The following is a 22,960-nucleotide window of genomic DNA, read 5'->3' on the forward strand; positions in this document are numbered from 1 at the left end:
AGGCACTTTCATAAAATGGTTATTTATACTGCAGACAGTATCGTCAAGTGCATAGTTAACCTTGATTGGTTGGAGAAGCGAATGTGTGGCTAGCAGAATCCGTCTCCATCTCCTCCATAACGGGTCCAGAGACTGAGTTCAGGCCTGGTTTAACCGAACCACAAATACCGCAGAGGTCTGTCACGTCCGTGTTGATGTAGGTGCACCGACTACATCTCCACTCTGATATGGAATTAAAACGGAAATTCATTTTATATCACTGTGTCTTAACACGAGGGGAGACGGTAGTCTGGTGGACAAAACATCGTCTGGAGAGCGGCAGGTTTGCAGTTTGATACCCGTCAAACCAAAATACGTACCAAGAGGTAATTGTTGTTACCCAGCCTTGTGGGAGATAGGGATAAGCAGCAACGACTGGAGGATGAAAACTTCACTTTCGTCACACACATTCACATGCACAAACACACGCATGCGCGTTGTTTGGTAAGTGTTGTCATATTGAGCGCGATTAGTAAACCCAACTTCACATCTACCTCGCTTCAACGTCATTATATCAAAACCAGGGACGGTTGTGTAGCCTAATTGTTCGTTCGTCATGCTGAAGACAAGAAACAAACAATTTCCTACATAGATAAAATGTGTGGACCCCGTTTTCGGTGTCCCGACTATCCCCCGCTGTAATATTGCTGGAATATTGCGGAGCAAGACCATACTCATTCAATAACGAACACACTCATGACGAATGTACTCGATCTCCCTGTCGTTACAAGCGAACCAGTATGCAGTGCTGTTTGGTTACATTACTGTGATAACAACACGGATTTCCTGACAGATGTGCCAGTTTTTGTTACACTCGCTTCTTCCGAAACACGTGATTTTATAACAACAAATTGAAAATAACCATCATAATTTGCAACTTACACACGGAAAACCAAATTTGAGCATAAAACGCTGGAGGTGTTCCTGGTACCAGGTTAACAAATTTAGAGTTACAAACCAATCAAATACTGACATCTGACCAATTGATACTGACATCTAATGAATAGATATCCTTTCCTGCCCTACATATCTTGTATGGTTTATATTTGGGACATGCTGACCATCTGATTTACAATTCACACATTGTATCGAGGTTGGTATTTTCACATTCAATACATTAATATCTTAAAACGGCTATTTACAGACCGCCGCCACGTAGACGGAATGTTGCCTAGTGCAGCGTTAAACAACAACAAAAAAACGACATTGAGAGTAAGCGATCAGAACGGCGCTCGGAATGGTTCATGAGGTACGTTCCATTTGAAAGTTGCAGATGTATAGATCATGCACATGTTATAGAAGTTGGCTGAGAGGACAGTGTGGTATTAAAGTGTTAACGCTTAACGGTCTTTGAAAGGGGTTCTTTCAAGATAAAGTATCACAAAGGCTAGAGAAGGAGTGAAGTATTGAACAGAAAGTGGTCTGAATATACGATGCCTGACTGATCACAACTATAACATATCTTGCATTTGAGCAATTTCTGAAAGGCTTTGTGTGTTCATAGCTTCAGCCTTGGGAGCCGTGCCAAGTTACACTCGTCAGCGGGACGCGATCTAGACTATTAATTGCGAAAGTCGTTTCGGCCTAGTGAATTCCCTTAGTTGGTCAGTGATTATGTGCCTCGTTCTGAAAGTGAAAGTACGAATCCCCGATGGAACTTCATACTAGACAGGTACATGGATCTGAGAAACAGGAATCCCCAATGTAACACATCCGGCAGAAATGGTTATGCCAAATGGAACCTTTTCCGGAGTTGAATTGGGTTATTCTTTAAATGTTGACGCGTTGAGAGTAATTGTACTATAATGAATATTGCTAACAGTAGGTCAACGTCGAGAGTAATTGTACTAATATGAACATTGTTAACAGTAGGTCAACGTTGAGAGTAATTGTATTAATATGAATATTGTTAACTGTAGGTCAACGTCGAGAGTAATTGTATCAATATGAACATTGTTAACAGTAGGTCAACGTCGAGAGTAATTGTATTAATATGAATATTGTTAACAGTAGGTCAACGTTGAGAGTAACTGTATAAATATGAATATTTTTAACAGTAGGTCAGCGTTGACAGAACACATAGAAGATCATCCTTATTGCCATAATTATCAAACCGGAGTTCAGTACACTTTGCATTTTGTCTCGAGGTTCATTCTACATACACTAAAACATTGTTTTCTACTTTTTCATTCATGAATCACTTAAAATTTTCCAATGCCACATGACGATTCGTTAATTCGGGGTTTTTCTTTGTTGTTTTTTTGTTTTTTTAAATAGTTGGCTAGTCTACTTTCTAAAACGTCAGGCATGAAACACGCTGGTAAATTGAACAGGGAAAATGACAGCTGTATACTAATATCTCAGTATAAATATCTGACAACCCGTTATCTTGAACTCATTTAACAATTTTAGTGAAAAGACACGGGTTCGTCTCTTCTGTCAGTTCAGGAAGATATCGAGTGAGTGAAGTCACATCGGTACTATTTCATCCCCGTTGTGAGCAACACAACTTACACATAAATTATACATTTTTACTATAAAAAATGTCGACAAATTGTCGGATAAATAACGCTCCCTGATGTTTGTCCAAGTGAGTTAAATACCTTTTTGACAAGGCAAGAAAAACGTGGCAAACGTAAGTCCCAACTTGAACACGTCATTCAAATACTGCAAGTGGCAATACTTACAATTACAACAAGAAAACAGTAGAATTAAAACACAACTCAAGAGTACAGGGAGGATGGCAGGTACATACTTACCTGAAATCAGAGCGTTCCTTATGTAGTCGGGAGGGACTTGTGAGCGAGACACCACGCGATCAGTGTTCTTATGTCATTGTTATCTCTGCCCAATAATCACCGAAGCGGTATTTCGTGGAGACACATTAACATACCTTGAAAGAGTCACTACCTTGTTGGCCAATACGTAGGTATTGATCTATCCAGTGACTGGTTACCATCAATAAACGTCATATTGATCTAGGCTATGAGTGGTCGGTCTCACTGTATACAAACTGCAGTACCAAGAATGTGTTTATGGATTAGTTTGATTCTTGGAATCTGTTTGGAGCGTCAGATGACCTAGGTATATATATATTGTCACTTCCCGCTTGGCCGAAAGGATTTTGGAATGTAAATATATTTCTTAGTCATAACTCCGATTAGAGTGGACTGGTATATGAAGCCGCTTTGACCGGGATTCCCCAATCAGGAACGCCTGATGTGATGCAGGTTTAGGCGTTTCAAAACCCATGTTCCCGGCGTTGTCGGACCCGAAAATATGCGGAGAACATTTTGAATCCATGAGCATAGGTTACTGGCACTATTAAGGGAGGTAACTCTGCACATTGCAAGTCCTTTGGCCAATGGCCAGTCCTGTTTCAAGAGGGAAAGAGATATCTCGACCAAATTCGGAGACCTGCAAGATCGTCACTTCGTATTGACAATACAAATGGCATAACTACAGATGATCGAGACTAGGTCAGACGTCTTGAAACTAGGTCAAGAGTAATTCATGCATCATGGAACTAGGTTTGCATTATCTCTGACGTCATCACGCTAGGTCCGATGTGATGGGGAAATTCATGCTGCTTAAAGTGTCCTCATGTTAAACAAGTCTCAGAAGACACACGTTACATAAGGAGGAATATAAGTACATTTTCCGACTCGAGGGATACCAGGACACCGCGGAGTGTCTTCTGAGACCTGTGTATTACGAGGAGACACTTTTGAATCAGCAAGAAATGGGCTTCACACATTGTACCCATGTGGGGAATCGAACCCTGGTCTTCGGCGTGACGAGCGAACGCTTTAACCACTAGGCTACCCCACCGCCCCACACTGAATATCAAACGGATGGTTCCATTAAATGACATTTTGTACATGCATATATTGCAGTAGATGTGTCAAATCAGCAAATGTGTAAATTTCCCTCAGTAAATGTACATATTTCCTTAAAATTCCAGGAAGTTTACACATTTCCTGATTTCCTAAGTTTTTTACTCATTTCCTGACATGGAGTCGTTAAGGGACAAACAAAATCATCAGTATATTTATTGTGGCAATCCAAAATCATCAGTATATTCATTGTGGCAATCCAAGCCTTAATGATAACGGCTATTACACTTAAGTCCTGCTTTGTAACTGCTTAGCTCTTCACGAAGAATTGCACGTAGTGTATCTTTGACCACCACAGACTGATTCTTGTTGCACAGCTTGACACAGTCCAATTTCTTTGTCAACCATGGACCAAGGGTTTTGAGCGAACATGTAAAATTGACTTCTGCACCAGCGTTCCCTCAAGATACCTGATTTCACAGCAACTCGATACAAGTCATTCATTCTTCTGTCCAATATCACACCCATGATATGTCGTGATCATTTCGTGATTATTGCCACGATCTTCAAGGGGGATTTGTATTGTCACATTATCACCTGGAATTCCAGCAACATGTTCCAAACGACTGCGTTTGGCCAAACTGTCCACCAGCAGCTCTCTTGCGGTTTTGTTGTAGATGTGTTGATGCCGCTCCTCAATCTCTGATAATGATGATGATGATGATGATGATGATGATGATGATGATGATGATGATGATGACTCTGCAGTGGATGGATGGATGGTCCTGTTGGTGTGTTGCTGGTGGTGAGGATTGCGGTTCTGATTATATAGCTATATATAGTTGATGAATTTTGGTGGTGTGCTAAATGTAGACCGCTCGAATGCTGCATAGTAGTCATCTTGGATACCAGGTGGATACCAGGACATCGTGCATGGAGTGTCTTCTGAGACCTGTGTATTACGAGGAGACATTTTTGAAGCAGCATGAAATTCGGTACCAAAGCTTCCCCCAGAACCTAGAGAGAAAAGAACTTTGATGGACATGCATGTCTTCATCGGTACCTGGCCGGAATGTCATATATGTTTATTTAAGAAATCATGTACATGAGTACTTTCAGCATAGATAAAAGTGTCATCTACGAAGATGCATATAAGTATCCTAAACGTAGATGTAAAGTGTATTTTATGCAGACGTAAAGTACCTTCTATATAGATGTAAAGTATGTTCTGGGTATATGTAAAGTATATTCTTGGTAGGTAAAGTATCTTCGATGTGGAAAAGACCCGTAATAGTGACCGTCAGTAACCTGTGATTGTCATGAGAGACGACTAACGCGATCGGGTGGTCAGGCTCGCTGACCTGGTTGACACATGTCATCGATCCGGAAATGCTCAGATCGATGTTCATGCTGCTGATCACTGGACTGTGTGGTCCAGACTCAGTTATTTACAGACTTTCGCCATATAGTTGGAATATTGCCGATTTAGCATGCACTTCCACGCGTAATTGTTCCTCCCAATATGAACGGGCAACATCACGGACCTGACAATTTCCTTTCAAAACCATGAACATTTCGTAATAACTGTACGGAACGCGATCTGTGGCACTTTCTGCATTTATTGGTTCATGGTGGTTTGATTTTGTGAAGTTTACACAAAATCTTTACACAATTGTTACTCCCCTCATCATTTCATAACACCTTTCTGGAAGGCTTTAGAAATGATTATTCCATCGACGAAGGTAGGTCTCCGTGTTTTCTCAATGTTATCTGGTATAATATAGATCAAAAAGCTTGTCTATCCTAGTTGTCGGCACTGGTCAGACACATTTTCAGCAGATAGTCTGGTGTGATTTGAAATAACTGTCTAGTTTGGAAGTGCCCTGTCAGCACTGAAAAAGATTTAATTGGTCCAGGATTATGCTTGCTGTCTTCGGAGATCACTAAAACTGGCAGCAGTATTCTCCACTGAAATTTGTGAAGGTTAGTAGGGAACATTAACCCCATTGTTAATTTATAAAGTAGCAGCTATATAGCATAGAATCCAGTGATCAACAGCATGAGCATCGGTCTACGCAGCTGGGATACGATGACATGACACAACCAAGTCAGGAAACCTGACCACCCGATCAACATTCATCAGCTGCTGAAGGCCAATCCTATTCCGGGTGTCCACGGGTACAAGGTCATCGGGCTCCAGACAAACCAGATCACACTATTTATGTATGTCAAAGGTGCTGTGTCCCTGCAATGCATTAGCAATGCCACAGAAGGATGTCACAAACAAAAACAGATGTCGTAAAAAGCCGAGCCGGATATGCGATAACCATTTCCGCTTCGCACTGCGTCATGAAACGAAGACAATGGGGTCAGCAGGCAGGAACTGGTTTTGACACTGATTCAACTAGCTCGACAAGCCAACGTCTCCTGAAAGTTCACTGACAGGTTGACCGTCTTGAAAGTGTAAAATGTGAGACGAAACCTATATACTGGAAACAAAATACACCATCATCACCGCTTAAAGATCATATCTTTTACTCCAAAATATCATATTTACTACATAAAATACTCAATACACGATCAATCACTATTGCCATGCATGTCATATTCTCAAAACACGTCTCACTTTGTCCTTGCAGTAGAGGCATTACCTTAGCTTTTAGCAATATTTCAGCAATATCACGACTGGCGTCACCAGACATATTCATCACATATTCTACCTATTTGGGGGATTCGAACCCGGATCATCGGGCGAAAACGCTACCCTATTGCACAGTCCCACTGCCCCTCTAAAGGACCATGTAGGCAATGCCGCTGGGTAGATATATGGCGTTTCCTTTTTCTTCGCAAAGGGTATCAGTAGAAACAACATGACAATACCTTCGCACCAAAGGTGAACTAACGTTGGTTGATGAAACCTCGCCATTCCGGATCATATCGTTCCAAGTGAAATGTTCTGATTACAAATTTCTGTAATAGCAAATCACATATTAGTGTAGATGTTTTGAAAGAAACTTCCGTTTTGAATGGGTTCCAGATTATTGGGGTCTCACTGAACTGGAACAGTTACATTCTGTTTATTACTCTCCAACATATATTGATAGAAACTGCCTACAGTGTGATGACTCTCAGGTTTCTGCGAGTCACTCAAGGTTAAATACAATTGTTCCTGATATTAGCAACGCGACGTAATAACTGTAAATGGTTATTACGTCATACGTCTAGCGGTATTACACTAGTGTAATACTGTCAAGAAAACGTTACAGTTCAGAATCCTCTACGGGCCACCAAAAATCAGTAATAATACCCCATGCGTCATTACACAACTGTAATGCAATGTTCACAGCAGAAAAGGTACATGTCCATCAAGTAAACGTTAACCTCAGTGTCTCACTACAGGGGCCCCTTTCACAAAACTCTCGTAAGCCTAAGGTCTCGTAACTTTTCTCGTAGCATTCGTACCTCCTATACTGTAATACAGGAAGTAGGAATGTTACGAGAAAAGTTACGAGACCTTAGGCTTACGAGAGTTTTGTGAAACGGGGCCCAGGACTGTAAGACAATATTTACGGCAGAGGATACCTTTGTATCCATTATGTGCAACATATGTAACAAAATGTATTAAATACTGGTTGAAAATATTGCCCATGACAGGTTGTATAGATATATATAAACTTATTTGATATAAAATGATGTATTCTTTTGATATGTTGGCAGACAAACATTTTGTTTGAGTATGGTTTCAGTTTTGCTTGGCTAATTCAAGGTGTCGGAATTAAGTATATTTTCTTAAAATTCCTCTGTGCAAAGACTAAAAAGGTATCTTTTCAAAAATGCTCATATAAATGAAAATGTTGAATTAAGTTTCTATGCAAAATTTAAGTTCTCACTTCGACCTGAAGATTATTTTACTAACATTAAAACACAATTTTCAAAAAGTTTCGCTTTGGAAACCATAATTCAGGTATCGAGTCGGAGTCGGAAGCTGAAAATACTGTGTGTATATATCGTAAAAAGAGTTATTCAATAAGATTGCTTCAGGACGAAGAACATTTTTTTCAATTTGCCCATTGTATGGAAACAGAAGAAATGAATACACACATATTGCAGAAGAATATTGCAATGTTACAAATAATGTCAGTTTGTAAGAAGCAGCACGCTTGAAAGTCAGGAGAGTGTTTATTGTACAGTTTTAACCTAACACATAACTGGATTGTAAACAACTGAACATTATTTAAACGTGTCAAGTAAACATACGGAAACGTTGTTGGCAAAACAATCAAACATCATATGTCATAGTTTATATAAGAAGGACTCTGTCACGTTTAGTAAATGACTACGAAATAAAATCAATCAGTCAACATTTACTGCAGAGAGGGTGCATGTCCACCAAGTAAAAGTGAATCCCAATGCATCATTACAGGACTGTATGACAATATCAACAGCAGAAAGGATGCATGTCCCCCAAGTAAAGTGAATCCCAAGCGTCATTACAGGACAGTATGGCAATATCTACAGCAGAAAGGATGCATGTCCACCCGATAAAAGTGGATGTGTAAATATCAGGTAGGTCGAACAACTTCTGGAGGGATGTACCACAATCTCTTTTGTCCTGAATATCGCGAACATGCACTTACTCTTTTCTTAATCTTACCAAGACTTGCCATCAGTATAAAGTGTTCTATTTAAGTTAATGATTTGTGAAAATATTGATTTTGCCTATCACTAAAGCATATTTAACTCACGAATTGTATTATAGCATTATGACTATGACTGCTACCCCTTGCTTGCGTGTCGCAAATCAAGACGTGTATATATAATGTAAGGTCACAATGTGCACATACAGCGAAGAGCCCTTTTAAAGTCATAAAACAGTATAACGTTATATTCGATGGAACTTTATGAGAATAAGCTCGTAAATCCTCTCCAAAGCCCCTTCCCAACGTGCTTGATTCCTTTCCATATTTCCTCAAGAGAAGACTCTTCTTCCTTTTCAACAGCCTCCCGTGCTCTCTCCCTCGCCCGTCTCTCCAAGTCTCTGTTCTTCCGTTCCAGGCTCTCCATTCTCTCCTCGTGGCGTCGTCTACGTCTCTCTTGCTCGTTTTCGGCTTCTTTCTTCATTTCCGCGATTTGCTTCCGGAGCTCTGAGATTTCAGAGTTATCCCTCCTTGTCGTCCGCTCAGCCTCCATTGCTGTTATACTCGTCTGCAGCTGTTCAATGATATCCTGCTGTTCAGACATGTCGTGATTGTACTTCTCCTGGAACTCCCTCTCAATAGCCTCTTTCTCTCGCCTCTTCTTCTCCTCCAGCTCCTTCCTGAACACCTCCTCCCTCTTCACCATCGCTGCTTCGGCCTCCCTGAACATCGAATTCGTGTAGTACTTCCCACCGTTTGCCCGGACATTCTGGTCAATCATGTCCAGAAAGCGACTGACCTGTTCCTCCTTCCGAAACTGCTGATCGTTGTTGTTAAATGCGATGTATCGTCCAGCACACGCCGAAAGAATCTGTTGGAGTTTTTTAGGAACATGTCTCACATATTCATCTATGTTAGATCCTTCGTGATCTAGATCGTCCTTTCTCGTGAACAACACAAACATGTACTTCGTCATGCCATCTCCGAACACGTCTCTGAAATGATCCACCGTATCCTGCTCTTCCTTAGTGAACCGGTCAATCCTGGTGACCAACACGATAGCATGAGGGCCAGGACTGGTCATCCCGACGCATTTAACAATCTCCTTGGTTATTTCAGCATTTGTCATGTCTGTGTCGAACAGCCCTGGGGTATCGATCACGTTGATGTAGCGGCCCATCCTGGTGGCATTTCCTCCTTTACAGTTCTTGGTGATAGACGACCCTCCGGCCCTTGACGTGAACATGTCCTTACCAAGAAGGGTATTCCCCGTAGCGCTTTTGCCTGACCCTGTCCGCCCAATAAGAACGATCCGCATCTCACTGTTTAAGAAGGAGCCTCTGGCTCGGTCGATACCAGCGTCTGGAATAAAAGCAGTTCAACATATAGCTGAAGCGGAGGGGTACCTTCGTGATGAAAGCGTTCTTTCGTCACGCCAAAGTGAGTAAATATAGTTTAACGCCACACTCAGCAATATTGCATCTTCACGTGTGCCACGCTGAAGATTCGAGTTCGATTCCCAACATGGGTACAGTTTGAGGAACCTATTTCTCATATTGCTTATAGCGGCATAAAATCATACTCACTCAACTTGTGACTAACTTGTAATATTAGCAAACGCATTATTACGAAACGTGACAATTTAATTACGAACGTGACAATTTAATTACGAACGTGGTGATTAAATTATCGAAAAATGGTTAAGTAACTAGATGGAAATTAGAACAGCCTATGTGCGCAGAGAGGCACTTTCATAAAATGGTTATTTATACTGCAGACAGTATCGTCAAGTGCATAGTTAACCTTGATTGGTTGGAGAAGCGAATGTGTGGCTAGCAGAATCCGTCTCCATCTCCTCCATAACGGGTCCAGAGACTGAGTTCAGGCCTGGTTTAACCGAACCACAAATACCGCAGAGGTCTGTCACGTCCGTGTTGATGTAGGTGCACCGACTACATCTCCACTCTGATATGGAATTAAAACGGAAATTCATTTTATATCACTGTGTCTTAACACGAGGGGAGACGGTAGTCTGGTGGACAAAACATCGTCTGGAGAGCGGCAGGTTTGCAGTTTGATACCCGTCAAACCAAAATACGTACCAAGAGGTAATTGTTGTTACCCAGCCTTGTGGGAGATAGGGATAAGCAGCAACGACTGGAGGATGAAAACTTCACTTTCGTCACACACATTCACATGCACAAACACACGCATGCGCGTTGTTTGGTAAGTGATGTCATATTGAGCGCGATTAGTAAACCCAACTTCACATCTACCTCGCTTCAACGTCATTATATCAAAACCAGGGACGGTTGTGTAGCCTAATTGTTCGTTCGTCATGCTGAAGACAAGAAACAAACAATTTCCTACATAGATAAAATGTGTGGACCCCGTTTTCGGTGTCCCGACTATCCCCCGCTGTAATATTGCTGGAATATTGCGGAGCAAGACCATACTCATTCAATAACGAACACACTCATGACGAATGTACTCGATCTCCCTGTCGTTACAAGCGAACCAGTATGCAGTGCTGTTTGGTTACATTACTGTGATAACAACACGGATTTCCTGACAGATGTGCCAGTTTTTGTTAAACTCGCTTCTTCCGAAACACGTGATTTTATAACAACAAATTGAAAATAACCATCATAATTTGCAACTTACACACGGAAAACCAAATTTGAGCATAAAACGCTGGAGGTGTTCCTGGTACCAGGTTAACAAATTTAGAGTTACAAACTAATCAAATGAAAAAGTAGCCAAATGCAAAACAACGCCTCACAGAATGGTCATATTGAAATTATCTGACATAGTGTGTTGGTCAAGTGTATAGGATAACCTCTCACCTCCAGGTAGACTTGTCTCTGAGCCCCGGAACAGGAAGTCATCTTCTGGGGGCGGGTCCACGTGCAAGGTGGGGTTGGGGGCGTAGCACACGGAGCAGTACCGTCTGTCCGGTAGGTTGATCAAGGTACAGGCTGGACACTCCCACATCCTACCTGATGAAGCTGTAACCAATCATACAGCTGTAATATGCAGCTGGTACACAGGAGAGGTACTTCTGTGTAACAATAAAATGTACGGTATGGTGTTACATTGTACCGCGTAGGGTTTAATTAATTGTTTCACGATTGTTTAATTTAACTAGTTGAGATGAGGTTTAATTAATTGTACCGAGGGGGGTTTCAGATACTGTACCACATGGGGTTTAATTAATTGTACCGAGTGGGGTTTCAGGTACTGTACCACATGGGGTTTAATTAATTGTACCGAGTGGGGTTTCAGGTACTGTACCACATGGGGTTTAATTAATTGTACCGAGTGGGGTTTCAGGTACTGTACCACATGGGGTTTAATTAATTGTACTGTATAGGGTTTGATCATTTTTCACAGCGTAGGGCCTATTAATTGTTCTATGTGAAGTTGAACTAACTGACCGTGTTGGGTTTAATGAATTATACAATGTGTGGGTTTAATTAATAGTATGGGGTAGGATGTAATGAACTGTAGGTTTTTTTTAACTGTACCACTTCGGGTTCACCAGAGAGTACAGAAAATTTTAATAAATTATAGCATGTGGGGTTTAACTAATTTACAACAGGGGAACCGATGCCGGCTATGACGTGTGGATAAGGGAGTTGCTAGGAGTGCGTGAGTTTAATTTTACGCCGCACTCAGCAATATTCCAGCTATATGGCGGCGGTCTGTAAATAATCGCGTCTGGACCAGAAGATCCACTGATCAACAACATGAGCATCGATCTACGCAATCGGGGACCGATGACATAAGTCAACCAAGTCAAAGAGTCTGACCACCCGATCCCGTTAGTCGCCTCTTACGGCTATGACGTGTGGGAAAGAGTTTTGTGACTACTGCATTCGTCACTAGAAGAATGAGGTATTTGCACCTGATTTTCTCGTCACTGGATGATGTTACACCTCAGCGCGTTGTATCTTATCTGTGTGTCCCTGTTGATAGTTGTATTCAGCTTAATTTTACCCTTACGTTGAGGAAAAGCTTCAGTACTCTGCGATAAGAGATGATAAAACTTTACAAGGTCATTGAAATGGCTAATGTGGCCCTGTCGAATATCTATACCACAAATTCTAATACTCAGTCTGTGAAGTTCCACCCCTCCCACCCAGTACCCACACTACCAGTGTATCGAGTATCTCACTCTCTACGCTGTATTTTAAGTACTGTATAACATCCCAGCTATATCATCCCAATTTATCGATCACCGACACTCTTCGCCCAAATCTATCGATCACAGACACTCTTCACCCCACTCTATCGACTACCGACACTTTTCGCCCCACTCTATCGATTACCGACATTCTTCACCTCAAACTATCGATTACCCACACCCTTCACCCCAATCTATCGCTCACCAGCATCCTTCACCCCAAACTATCGAGTGCCCACACCCATCTCACAATCTTGGAATACTGTCACCGCACAGCCTCCACCCTTAATCTTTCAAGCACCTCCCTCTCACCGCCGATCTATCGAATGAGTCACAAACTTCACAAAGTAAGACCCGACAACAAATATAAAGAAGGAAACAAATGAACACCATATAAAGACATGGAGAGAGTTACACAACCCAAACTGGTTTCATGGTACATTTCTCACAGACTACCCCACCTCGTCGTATACATACCCATGTGTGTCTCTTCTCTAGACTTAGCTGACGAGATCTGCAATTAGAACAAAACAGTCTTGTGAACCTCCTATATCCACAACGCAGTTAAACACTGCGGAAAATATAAACTGAAAGCGCTGATGAATGCGTGGCGGTACAATTATCGTTCATGACAAGTCCCTAGTTTCGCTTTCACTTTCGTGAGATATCAAAGATTATTTTTGATGGTTTATATATTTAGTGTTCTTACTATGTGAATTACAAGTCTGAAAAGTTCTGTTTACTATTATGGGAATGAAACAATCTTACAATTCATAGATGTGTTAAAGACATAAATATTAGCTGAGATCGTAGTCATGAACTCAGACGGTAATGGCATCAGCATAAACGAAATAGCGTTATATTACCTACTTACACAAACTTCACAGACACTCAGTCCTTTCAGCTTACATCAACCTTAACTGTATGAAGACATGGAAATGTCAAGTATAGAGACAGTTTGAAAATGATCAAATGCTCACCGTTCAGCCCAGTGTCAGCTTCAAATACGGTCGGGTTTTCCTGATCTATTTTTAGCACGTGAGCTGGCACTCATTCTTTCTCCAAACAATCGCTGTGTGGTGTCATGTAATTGATGATTTCAGCTTTTTCTGGCAGTGTTCCAACTAACCAGCAAAGTGGACAAGTTCTACAACCCAGAAAGCCTGAAAACCACACAATCAGTAATAGCACACAATGGCTGCCGTGACTTACCGTTGAAAATGTTGACACGGATGTCAATCGGCAAAGTCCGCCACTTTCCGTTTAAATGGCTATCATACCGAGTCGGGTTAACAGCGCGTTACTGTGATGCCTTGAAATAACATAATGTGTGCCTGATAGACTTTTCCTGTTGCAAAAGTACCTGATATCTATCGTGTTGCAGTGCAGTGTTATTATACATACGTTATGCTAATATTAGCTGCAAATCAATAGAAACCAACAGCGATTTCAATCTTTGATCGTTTTGTTCAACAACTTTTATCCTAAATTGAATAAAATGTATATGTTCAGTTGGCAAGGTAAAATTATGAGAATTCGCAATCATAATTTCACTTTATATGACTTGTTCTAGTGTTTAAAGTGAAATTAATTAATCACGTTTTCACTGCAAACAAACTATATCTACCTATTTTCTGTAAATATGTTTGGAAGGCTAACAGTTTTACAAAACACCCCATGAAGTCCGTTACAGTATGAACGTCTACATATTATCCTTTCTGTATATCATGTAATAGTTTGGCTTGATGTGTTAGATTTACTGTTTATTTGACCGACTAGTAAGTGAGTGAGTTTAGTTTTACCCCGCACTCAGCAATATTCCAGCTATATGGCGTTTATAAACGTGTCTGGATCATACAATCCAGTGATCAACCGCATGAGCATGTGCGCAATTGGTAACCGATGATTTGACTGACTAAAACTGAAATAAATCACAAAATGTGAAACAATAATTTAAGGTCTGATGATATAGCTAAGTGTGTGTGTGTTCGTGCGTGCGTGTGTGTGGAGGGGGTGGGGTGGGTATTTCATTATTTGTTTTTTTCAATTAATAGATTTTGGGTTAGTAAGCAATTCATTGGTCTCAAATGAAATGAGACGGACTGTAGTTATAACTGTTATAACTGTTGTACAGTGTTTCAGTATTTCCAACCAAATTGTGATTTTGTTATGTATAGCAAGAGACCCGCGTTCTTCATCAAACACAGATCCGTCATTCCACAGTTCTTAGGCAGTTTGACCATCGTCTCATAATTATAGGATATGAAACGAACTACCCTTTCAAATCAAAGTGGAACCGTTTTGGTTTGTCACGAGTTTTAGCGAGTGTCAAAGCAAAATTATTTCACGAGGAACAAGGGTTTGATATGAAAGGGGAACGAGTTTTGTATCCCATTTATTACTCACGTTCTAAAAAATGAAAATGTTAAAATGAAGCAATATATTGCTTTCCTATACAGAACCGCACAACGTTGATAAATACATCATATTGGTATTGCAGCGTTATAACGGGGTATCTAACGCAGACTCGGCAGACAGTTAACAGGTACTTCTCGAAACATTTAGCAAAAGTCAAACGTAACTGATGTGCGTATTTAGGCATGAAACATTCAAACACAACGATGCCATCAGGTGGGTTTGAATCTCAAGTAGTGTGCATGTTATACAAATTGAATAGAGCAGAAAAAACATCAATTGCCCGATGGATGAAGATTTTATCCAGCGTTTTGTTTTATGTCAGCACAGAAAGTAGTAATGGACAACAGTTTGATGATAGAGCTCATGGCAGCAGCGGTTTGTCAAGGTAGTCGTTGACGCTGAAGTCTACAGCTTCACCATGATCGCCATCACGTCGGCAGCGACTCGGTCTGAAAGAAAATAATAGAGATAAAAGCCTTTTATATATTCAAAACCGCAACTTACAGATGTTTTTATAATTACTCACTGCTCCAAAACAGCCGTAAGTCAAGATATACCTAAAGGTGAGTTCTCACGGTAGCAACAACTGTCCCACCCAGCGGTTTTGCACTGACCGATTTGATTGATCTGAAACGTCAGTTTTGACAGCTCATCCTAATATTAGGTCATCGTTTATACTGCAGCGAAATTCCTTATTTAACTAGTCTACCAAGAGAGGAATCGGAGGTGGTCTTGAACGTAACGGACAATCAAGAGGACTACAATACACCGAAGTCCACCTTAAGTGAACTTACAATTTCATCTAGAAGCCAAGGGAACAGCTGAACCAAAGCACGAAGCCATTCGGACAAATTTCGAGTTACCCCTAGTTCGATATGAGGAGAGTGCCAGATTTTCCCCGAATATAGTCGTTTAGCACCGCTTGTACACTACCGGGCAAAGAAAGTACACACCCATTATTGCATGAAACAAATTAGAATTGGACACTGGTGATACGAGCACCGCGTTTTGTACTTGTTTGTCCTGTTCTGGCGACTCTTTTCAGTTTTGAATCGTGTTGATAATGTTCGAAATTCCTGATGAAATCCAATTTTCAAAGTGTATACTTTCTTTAGCCCGGTTTTGAATGGGTTCAGGTTAACTGGGCGTCATTGCATGTACAGTAAACTGCGGATATAAAGAGCTCACTTGGACAACTAATTTTAGTTCAGTTTAACCACTTGCAGTCCGCCACATGCAGTTCTAAATTACAGAAAGGTGCCAAGACAGACCGAACGTTCGTTATATCCATTATTCGTTACAAGCGTTTTCCCATAAACATAGTCTACTGTACAAGTAGACGTTTGTATTGAATATGTGACGTTGACTGCTTGGTCATCTCCATAACCAAACTGTGTGGACCAATGCTCAGGACATTTATAACTGAACGGGTGGTAGGGTAGCCTAGCGGTTAAAGCGGTGGCTTGTCTGGTGTCTCCCGCCGTGATATTGCAGGAACAGTGCTGAAAGCGGAATAAAATTCAACTCACTCACTCACTCACTCACTCACCCAATAACTGACTCGTTGATTATTTACGTACAGTCGTCACCTGGCATATCGCTTTGCTAAACAATAAACACGTACAAAATGTGTACATTTACATGGACGGTGGGGTAGCCTTGTGGTTAAAGTGTTCGCTCGTCACGCCTAAGATCAGGGTTCGATTACCCACATAGAGTAAAGCCAATGTCAGGTAAAAGCGGCGTTAAATTACACTCTGTGTGCATTTGCACTCACTGCCGTAGGTCCAGCTTGTGCTTGCCCCTGATGCGGTGGTCAGAAAGTATGGGAAGCTGGTAGCAACATCCTCCCATGGACACCCATGACCTCCATATCGGTCCAACACCATCAACCAGCCTTTGTCGTTTCCACAACCGTTGTAATGTTCGTTGATGACGAAATGTCGACTGCCAGATCTACAAGCAAGGTGCGTGCACGTATTGTTATGTGGACAATTCATAGGTATTTTGGAGCTCTCGTACTACCATCGTTTTCGTTGCATTTTAAAAACCATTTCAGTAATCACAGAGACCAAACTGGTGAACATGTCGAAGTAGTTCGGTTTGGTTGATGTGTCTCATTAGTCTGATGTCTGGTGTCTCATTATTCGTAATGCCCATATTCCACAGACCATCGGAACCTCCTCTGACGCCAATCTGATCTCAATATTGCAAAAATATATTTCCGATGAAAATTCACCCGACTATCGGCGGTCCGATGTCTGTCCGCAATATTAATCGGCGGCGTCCGAGTGATCCGACTGCGATCGCATTGTAATTCGAGGGTGATCTGACAGAAATCTGACTCTTTCAATACCCTCTCGACACCAGTCCGACGAATCGGTTACGATTCCTATGGTAATCGGATACTGACACAATACATGTCGAATTTGTTGCCAAAATCGGCAGTCGATAGAAGGATGTTATATGGGCACTACATCAGACGCATTGATAAACCGAGAATGGAGGATAGAACGGCATTCTTCAATTTATTCAGTGCTACTGTTAATCATCGGACACTAATCAGACAGCCGTCAGACTTTCGGCTACACGTGTCCGATAGTCGCACAACACGAATGTGACACACACGTGACTAACTCGATATTAATCCGACACTGAGACCATTTGCAACCGGAAATAACGTCCGATGGCGAACTAAGCTCTGAGCTTAGTTCCTTCATGGGACGTTTTCGCCTCGTCGGATCATGCCGATACCTGGAAAAAAGGAACAACCTTATCTCCGTGGAATGGGGGTGTTAGGATGCGAAAGCCGCGATTACCTCAGTGCACATAATAGCTTCAAGATTAGTATATTCCCCGGGGAGTTGAGACTAATAATAAGATGTTCCGTTGAGGTTGACATCTAATCATAATGATAGAGGAAAATATACCACAGCATTGAGCATAGCTGCGTGGATATGTAGTCTATATAAACATCCAATAATAACATAAATAAAATAAATGATAGTTTGTCTTATACAGACATACATTCTCATATATTTTTACTCCAAACGAAACATGTCTCTTGGACAACCAAGGCTGGGTAATATGCTTTTACCTCAGTGTGATATTCTATATTTAACAGGTATATCACGAGTTACCTCAACGACTGTGTTTGATACTATCGGCGCATAACAAGCACCTACGATTTAATCAAACCACGACACTGATGATATCGCACGCACAACATTGTAAATGATATCTATGGTGTTTAAGCAGCACAAACACAATGTGCGTCATTTGTAAGTCACAGTGAAAACGCTTTTCAAACAGTTAACGGTGTTTTGTTATTGTTTCTGTGTGGGTTGGTTTTTTGGCTGAGACAATCCCTAAACACCGCATGTGTAGTTTCTTTTGCAGGTAAGTTCCTATGTTTCATGTTCTATGATTCATTATCAGCTGTAAGTAGCTTGATAACGATACCAATCTACACCAATGTCACTCTATGTAAGAAGTTGTTATTCATATTTAGGTTGAATCACCAATTTCTCAAAGGCCGATCAAAGACTATCAGTTAATGATACTACCATGTTTTTGTGAAAACACATGCAAAAAAGTCAATTGTTCAGAATCATACATATTTTTGTCACAGATGGATGTATTTTGTAAGTTTCCTCTGAGTTTCGGCAACGTTACAATTTAGTCCGTCACTTGATCAAAGGAGGGAGTAAGTGGAACAAAAAGTTGTAGTTTAATATGAATATAAAATGATATTGTTTGGTATTTGGGTGAACACACCTGTACACCTTGTCATCGGCAAGAGAAAAGAAACCAGTTGGCCTCTCTAATCAAAGTGGTAGGTTTAAGGTTCAGATGTAGTTTTGAAAGCGTATGAAATATATAATAACTGGGAGGGAATCTGGATTTCAAGGTAGTATGAAGTATTGCTGAAAGTGATAGTTAATAAAGTGCCGGTCAAACGAAAGCTACACTAATGTCTGAAGGCGGATACAAAAGGATTAAACATGAAATGGTCATTTGATGGTTGTGTTTTTGACCTTAACTTTTCAATGCTTTCAACCTTGATACGTTTTTGGCATCAAATCCAGTTTCCCGAGCCGTTTATATTCTGTAATTGTTAAAATTGTTTATTACCCCTCAATGCTGAAGAGGTTGGTGGTTGTTTCTGGTGCCATCAAATCGTTCCACGAGGATGCTATCACGTGACTACGTTCAAACCAGGAAGTGACGTTGCATCCGTTGCAATCAAACGTCACGTTGCCAATCATGTCGCCATCTTTGTAGAGACCCAGTAAAACCTGAGATAGAATTTCGTTAGATAGTCGGCTTTGTCAATGATAGGAACAACGTTTCGAAACAATATCTTTTTACTCAAACTGTCTATAGTAGGGAAAAGAGACGTCCTAGCGAAATAGCAGCAGTGTACAGTAAGTGAGTGAGTAATTATGTTTTGAGTCCGTTTTCAAAATATTCCAGCAAAATCAGAGTTGGGGACACCAGAAATGGGCTTCACACATTGTACCCAGGTGCGGAATCGAACCAGGGCCCTCGACATGACGAGCGAACGCTTATATCATTTGGCTACACCACAGAACCGGAATCAAATATAGATAACACTGGATACGCATAACACCTAAACAAACGTGCATGATATATACTCAGGACTATTGTTCATTTTAGATAGGTTGTGGAAAAAAACAAGTCCTTGCAGTTTGATCTTTACGGATGATCAAACAGAGTGTATGTAAATCGATAATTGTCGATAATGGAAATAAATATGCATTGAATTGGTAGTACCAGATATTTTCCTATGCTTCGTTATCATACGTAACTTCGATGTTATTATATAACCTTTCATTTACATCGTTAGCATGTTATTTTCAGAACGTGCCTATGAAACTATGACCGTGCAGTCTACAACTGAATATGTCAACAGTGCAACCGTTTTAATGCAATCCACACTTGAATATATCAACTGTAAAACTACGATCATGCAATCAACACATGTCTCACCTGTGAAACGCCCCAGTGATCCCACGTCTCCAAATGTCTGGTTCTGTAGTGACGGTCACACGGGATTGAACCGTTGAGGGACAAGCAACCCGTGGGGACGTTGTTGACGATGGTGTACTGGTCGTCGCGACGGGTGAAGTTAATGTATTCCTCAAGAGCTGATTGGTTGATGCCAGCAGTTGCTCTGAATATGAGAGTCCACTCGCCAAACTTTGGGGCACCTGGAACATTGCAAGATATGCCATGTTCCCATCGACATTCACGCATTTAAAACATAACATGAATACCATAATTCAATCCCTGGCAATGATACCACGGACGGACAACTACTTTCACTACTTCAAAGACCTTTGAAATCTACGTCATCTGTTCGGTAGAAAGAATCTGCCTACACCCCATGTACAGTACAGAAATGTTATACATCCTGCCATAAAACAGTGAAACTACCAAAGACACGTTCAATTAAAACAGTGTTCTACATCTCCCACTTTTAGTCAGCATCGTCTTGCTATAGTATAATAGGATAGGATATAATAGGATAGTGCTATAGCATAGTGTTGCTGTGGTATCACCTTAGTATGCTATACTGCCATAGCATTGTTTAGATGGAGTATAATATTAGTATATGTATGTTATAGTGCTATAAGATAGTCTTGCTGTAGTATTATCGCATGCGCATCTATCCATCTATTCACTTCTTTCCTGGTACAAGAAATCACTGATTGTGAACTCATTTTGTATGACCATTTACCGATTTCACAAACTGCTGATGACTTCCTTTAGTATTCGCGTGGGATTCTGGTTTACCGTTTGGTTTCATTTTGGAAATCATCTCTCAACATTAGAAATATTCCGCAGTATATAGTTTCTTCTGTTTGTGTGTGATATCATTAAAACAATACGTGGTTCAAGATAGAATTCCAGTCAATCTTTAGGTCTACGGAGATGTAGAATTGGGAGAGTTCTGGAAACCTTCGCAACGATCGTTCATGAGGGGTTCTTTACAAACTACAAATGCACAAGACTACAAATACACGAGCTTTTCACAATACTTAAACAATTCGACATCATATTTGTACTGGGGCGTGTTAGAGATTTGAGTATGATTAAATGAAAGTTTAATTTATAACATCTGCCAAGAGATTTACCCAACAAAATGATGATCAAAACACGACATTAAGGATCCGGTCAAGAAAAACAAGCCAGTGCATATAACGCCCATGGAGATAGATGTGCGCTGATTTCCAAGTCAGAACAAGGTCCTCACATTACATTACCTCTACATCGCCCGGACTTATTAAAGCACATCCGCCTTCTACACATCTCTTTAAAACAAACATGGCCTTTGACAAACTGAAAACGCTATGAAGGAAGTAGAAACTGGTATCGCCTTCCATCCAGCGCCATCTGTTGTGCAACTGTGACGTAGTAGCGATAGGTTTCTATCTGGGATCCCGTACATTTTTCTCTTAGTTCTCCGAGCAAGCCAAGTCATCTATTTAGGGGTATAAATGTAATTTGCAGATAAGTGAGCGCATTCTTCTCCAGTAATGGATCCTGACACAAGCACATCCAATGGAACTTTGAAATGGTTAGGACTTCACTGTATTCACAAACACTTACCATTCTGCGGTTCCAGGATAACCCAGTCGGTCACGTTCCCCTCCACGGTGGCGTTGTTGTTCAGAACGCTGGCGTCATGGAGCTGGCACACTCCCGTGACGGTGTTGAAGTTGACGGCAACACAAGCAGCATTGCAGCGACAGTGACCACTACATTTTGCCACTGTGCAGTAGTTGTCAGATGGCTGACAGGGAATAGACTCCAACATACCGCTTAGAATATGATAGCCAAGGTATCTGTCAAATACTTCAACATTGGAACATATAGTATCAATACTGATCCAAATGAGTAGAAGTATGTAAAGATGTTTGTCCATTGTGAAATACTACAATATCACATCTTATCCGTTTTGTGTTATCCACTCATTCCAGATGCAAACTTCATATAGGTCATTCAGTCACACTGTTGACGAAGCACACACGGAATACTTTACATTTACTTGATCAATACTTCCTAAGGTCGTTCAATTCGTTTTGAAAGATGATGCGATCGAACAACATGTACACGTCTTTGTGTAATTTAACAACACACGATCCATTAATGCTGCCTTGTACCGCATGCTTCAGGGTCTTTATCAGTGTGATAAATGTCAACAATAGTCCAGATAATAATAACCTGACGGAGTTGTCAAGTTCATACAGAGTCAAATAACTGCTAGTGTTTTAGTGACTATATCAGACCGATAGAAGTACCTTTGTTGTAAGTAAGTGACAAATGCAATAGCTGAATGCCTTCACAGCCTCGTCAATATTTCCCATAATAATTTTTGATTAATGAGAGGCACCATTGTGTTCATATCACGGGATGGGTTATCTACCCTATCTAATCTATTGCCACTTGTTAATATTGCTGCCAAATGAATGAAAACTCGCAGACCCGACCATTTGAAAAAAAGTCACATTTGCTTCGTGAAGGTCAGCTACCCATCCATCGTCAAGATTGGCTTCAGATACTATTTGACAGAGGAATTGCGTTTTAGATCCATTCCGTTTCACAGTTTGGTACAATTACGACGTTCGAATGTTCGTATAACTGAAGCATGTTTAGTTATTTTAAGTGTGAAATATAAAACATTGGTACCAAAGAAAACCCAGATTTCATTAACCTCAGAAACACATTTCATTTGGCAAAATGAACAAAAGAGCTTTGAAAATCATATGAATAGTCACATACAAATAAGCGATGTTATTCGCTTAACTACAACTTAA

The 22,960-nt window shown here is 40.8% G+C and overlaps 2 protein-coding genes across 2 annotated transcripts in view; both read right to left on the bottom strand.

The window, feature by feature from the left end:
* LOC137296549 (GTPase IMAP family member 8-like) overlaps nt 1-13,755 on the bottom strand; it is a 17,450-nt gene extending 3,695 nt beyond the window's left edge. The window contains exons 1-7 of the mRNA XM_067828354.1: nt 13,679-13,755; nt 13,176-13,212; nt 11,359-11,520; nt 10,316-10,477; nt 8,778-9,874; nt 4,473-4,674; nt 61-222 (exon numbers count right to left, since the gene is read on the bottom strand). Coding sequence (XP_067684455.1) covers nt 61-222; nt 4,473-4,674; nt 8,778-9,874; nt 10,316-10,477; nt 11,359-11,520; nt 13,176-13,179 — 1,789 coding nt within the window. The 5' untranslated portion in view covers nt 13,180-13,212; nt 13,679-13,755. The remainder of the gene's footprint in view (nt 1-60; nt 223-4,472; nt 4,675-8,777; nt 9,875-10,315; nt 10,478-11,358; nt 11,521-13,175; nt 13,213-13,678) is intronic.
* A 1,303-nt stretch (nt 13,756-15,058) lies between these two features.
* LOC137296550 (uncharacterized) lies at nt 15,059-21,960 on the bottom strand. Its single transcript, XM_067828355.1, has 5 exons — nt 21,753-21,960; nt 20,130-20,350; nt 19,251-19,414; nt 16,894-17,072; nt 15,059-15,565 (listed from the first exon to the last, which is right to left on the bottom strand). The coding sequence occupies exons 1-5, from the start codon at nt 21,958-21,960 to the stop codon at nt 15,522-15,524; spliced, it is 816 nt and encodes a 271-aa protein (XP_067684456.1). The 3' UTR covers nt 15,059-15,521.
* Nucleotides 21,961-22,960: the final 1,000 nt, after the last annotated feature.

The sequence above is a fragment of the Haliotis asinina genome, chromosome 9, assembly GCF_037392515.1.
Source record: "Haliotis asinina isolate JCU_RB_2024 chromosome 9, JCU_Hal_asi_v2, whole genome shotgun sequence".
In the NCBI taxonomy this organism is placed as follows: domain Eukaryota; kingdom Metazoa; phylum Mollusca; class Gastropoda; order Lepetellida; family Haliotidae; genus Haliotis; species Haliotis asinina.

Excerpts from the sequence above, each read along its gene's own strand:
- LOC137296550 (XM_067828355.1), bottom strand. The coding sequence starts at position 21,960 with ATGTTGGAGTCTATTCCCTGTCAGCCATCTGACAACTACTGCACAGTG. Across the intron at positions 20,351-21,752 it reads TATCCTGGAACCGCAGAATG|GTGCCCCAAAGTTTGGCGAG; the intron begins GTAAGTGTTTGT and ends GCAATGTTCCAG. Across the intron at positions 17,073-19,250 it reads AACCTCTTCAGCATTGAGGG|ATCTGGCAGTCGACATTTCG; the intron begins GTAATAAACAAT and ends CCTTGCTTGTAG.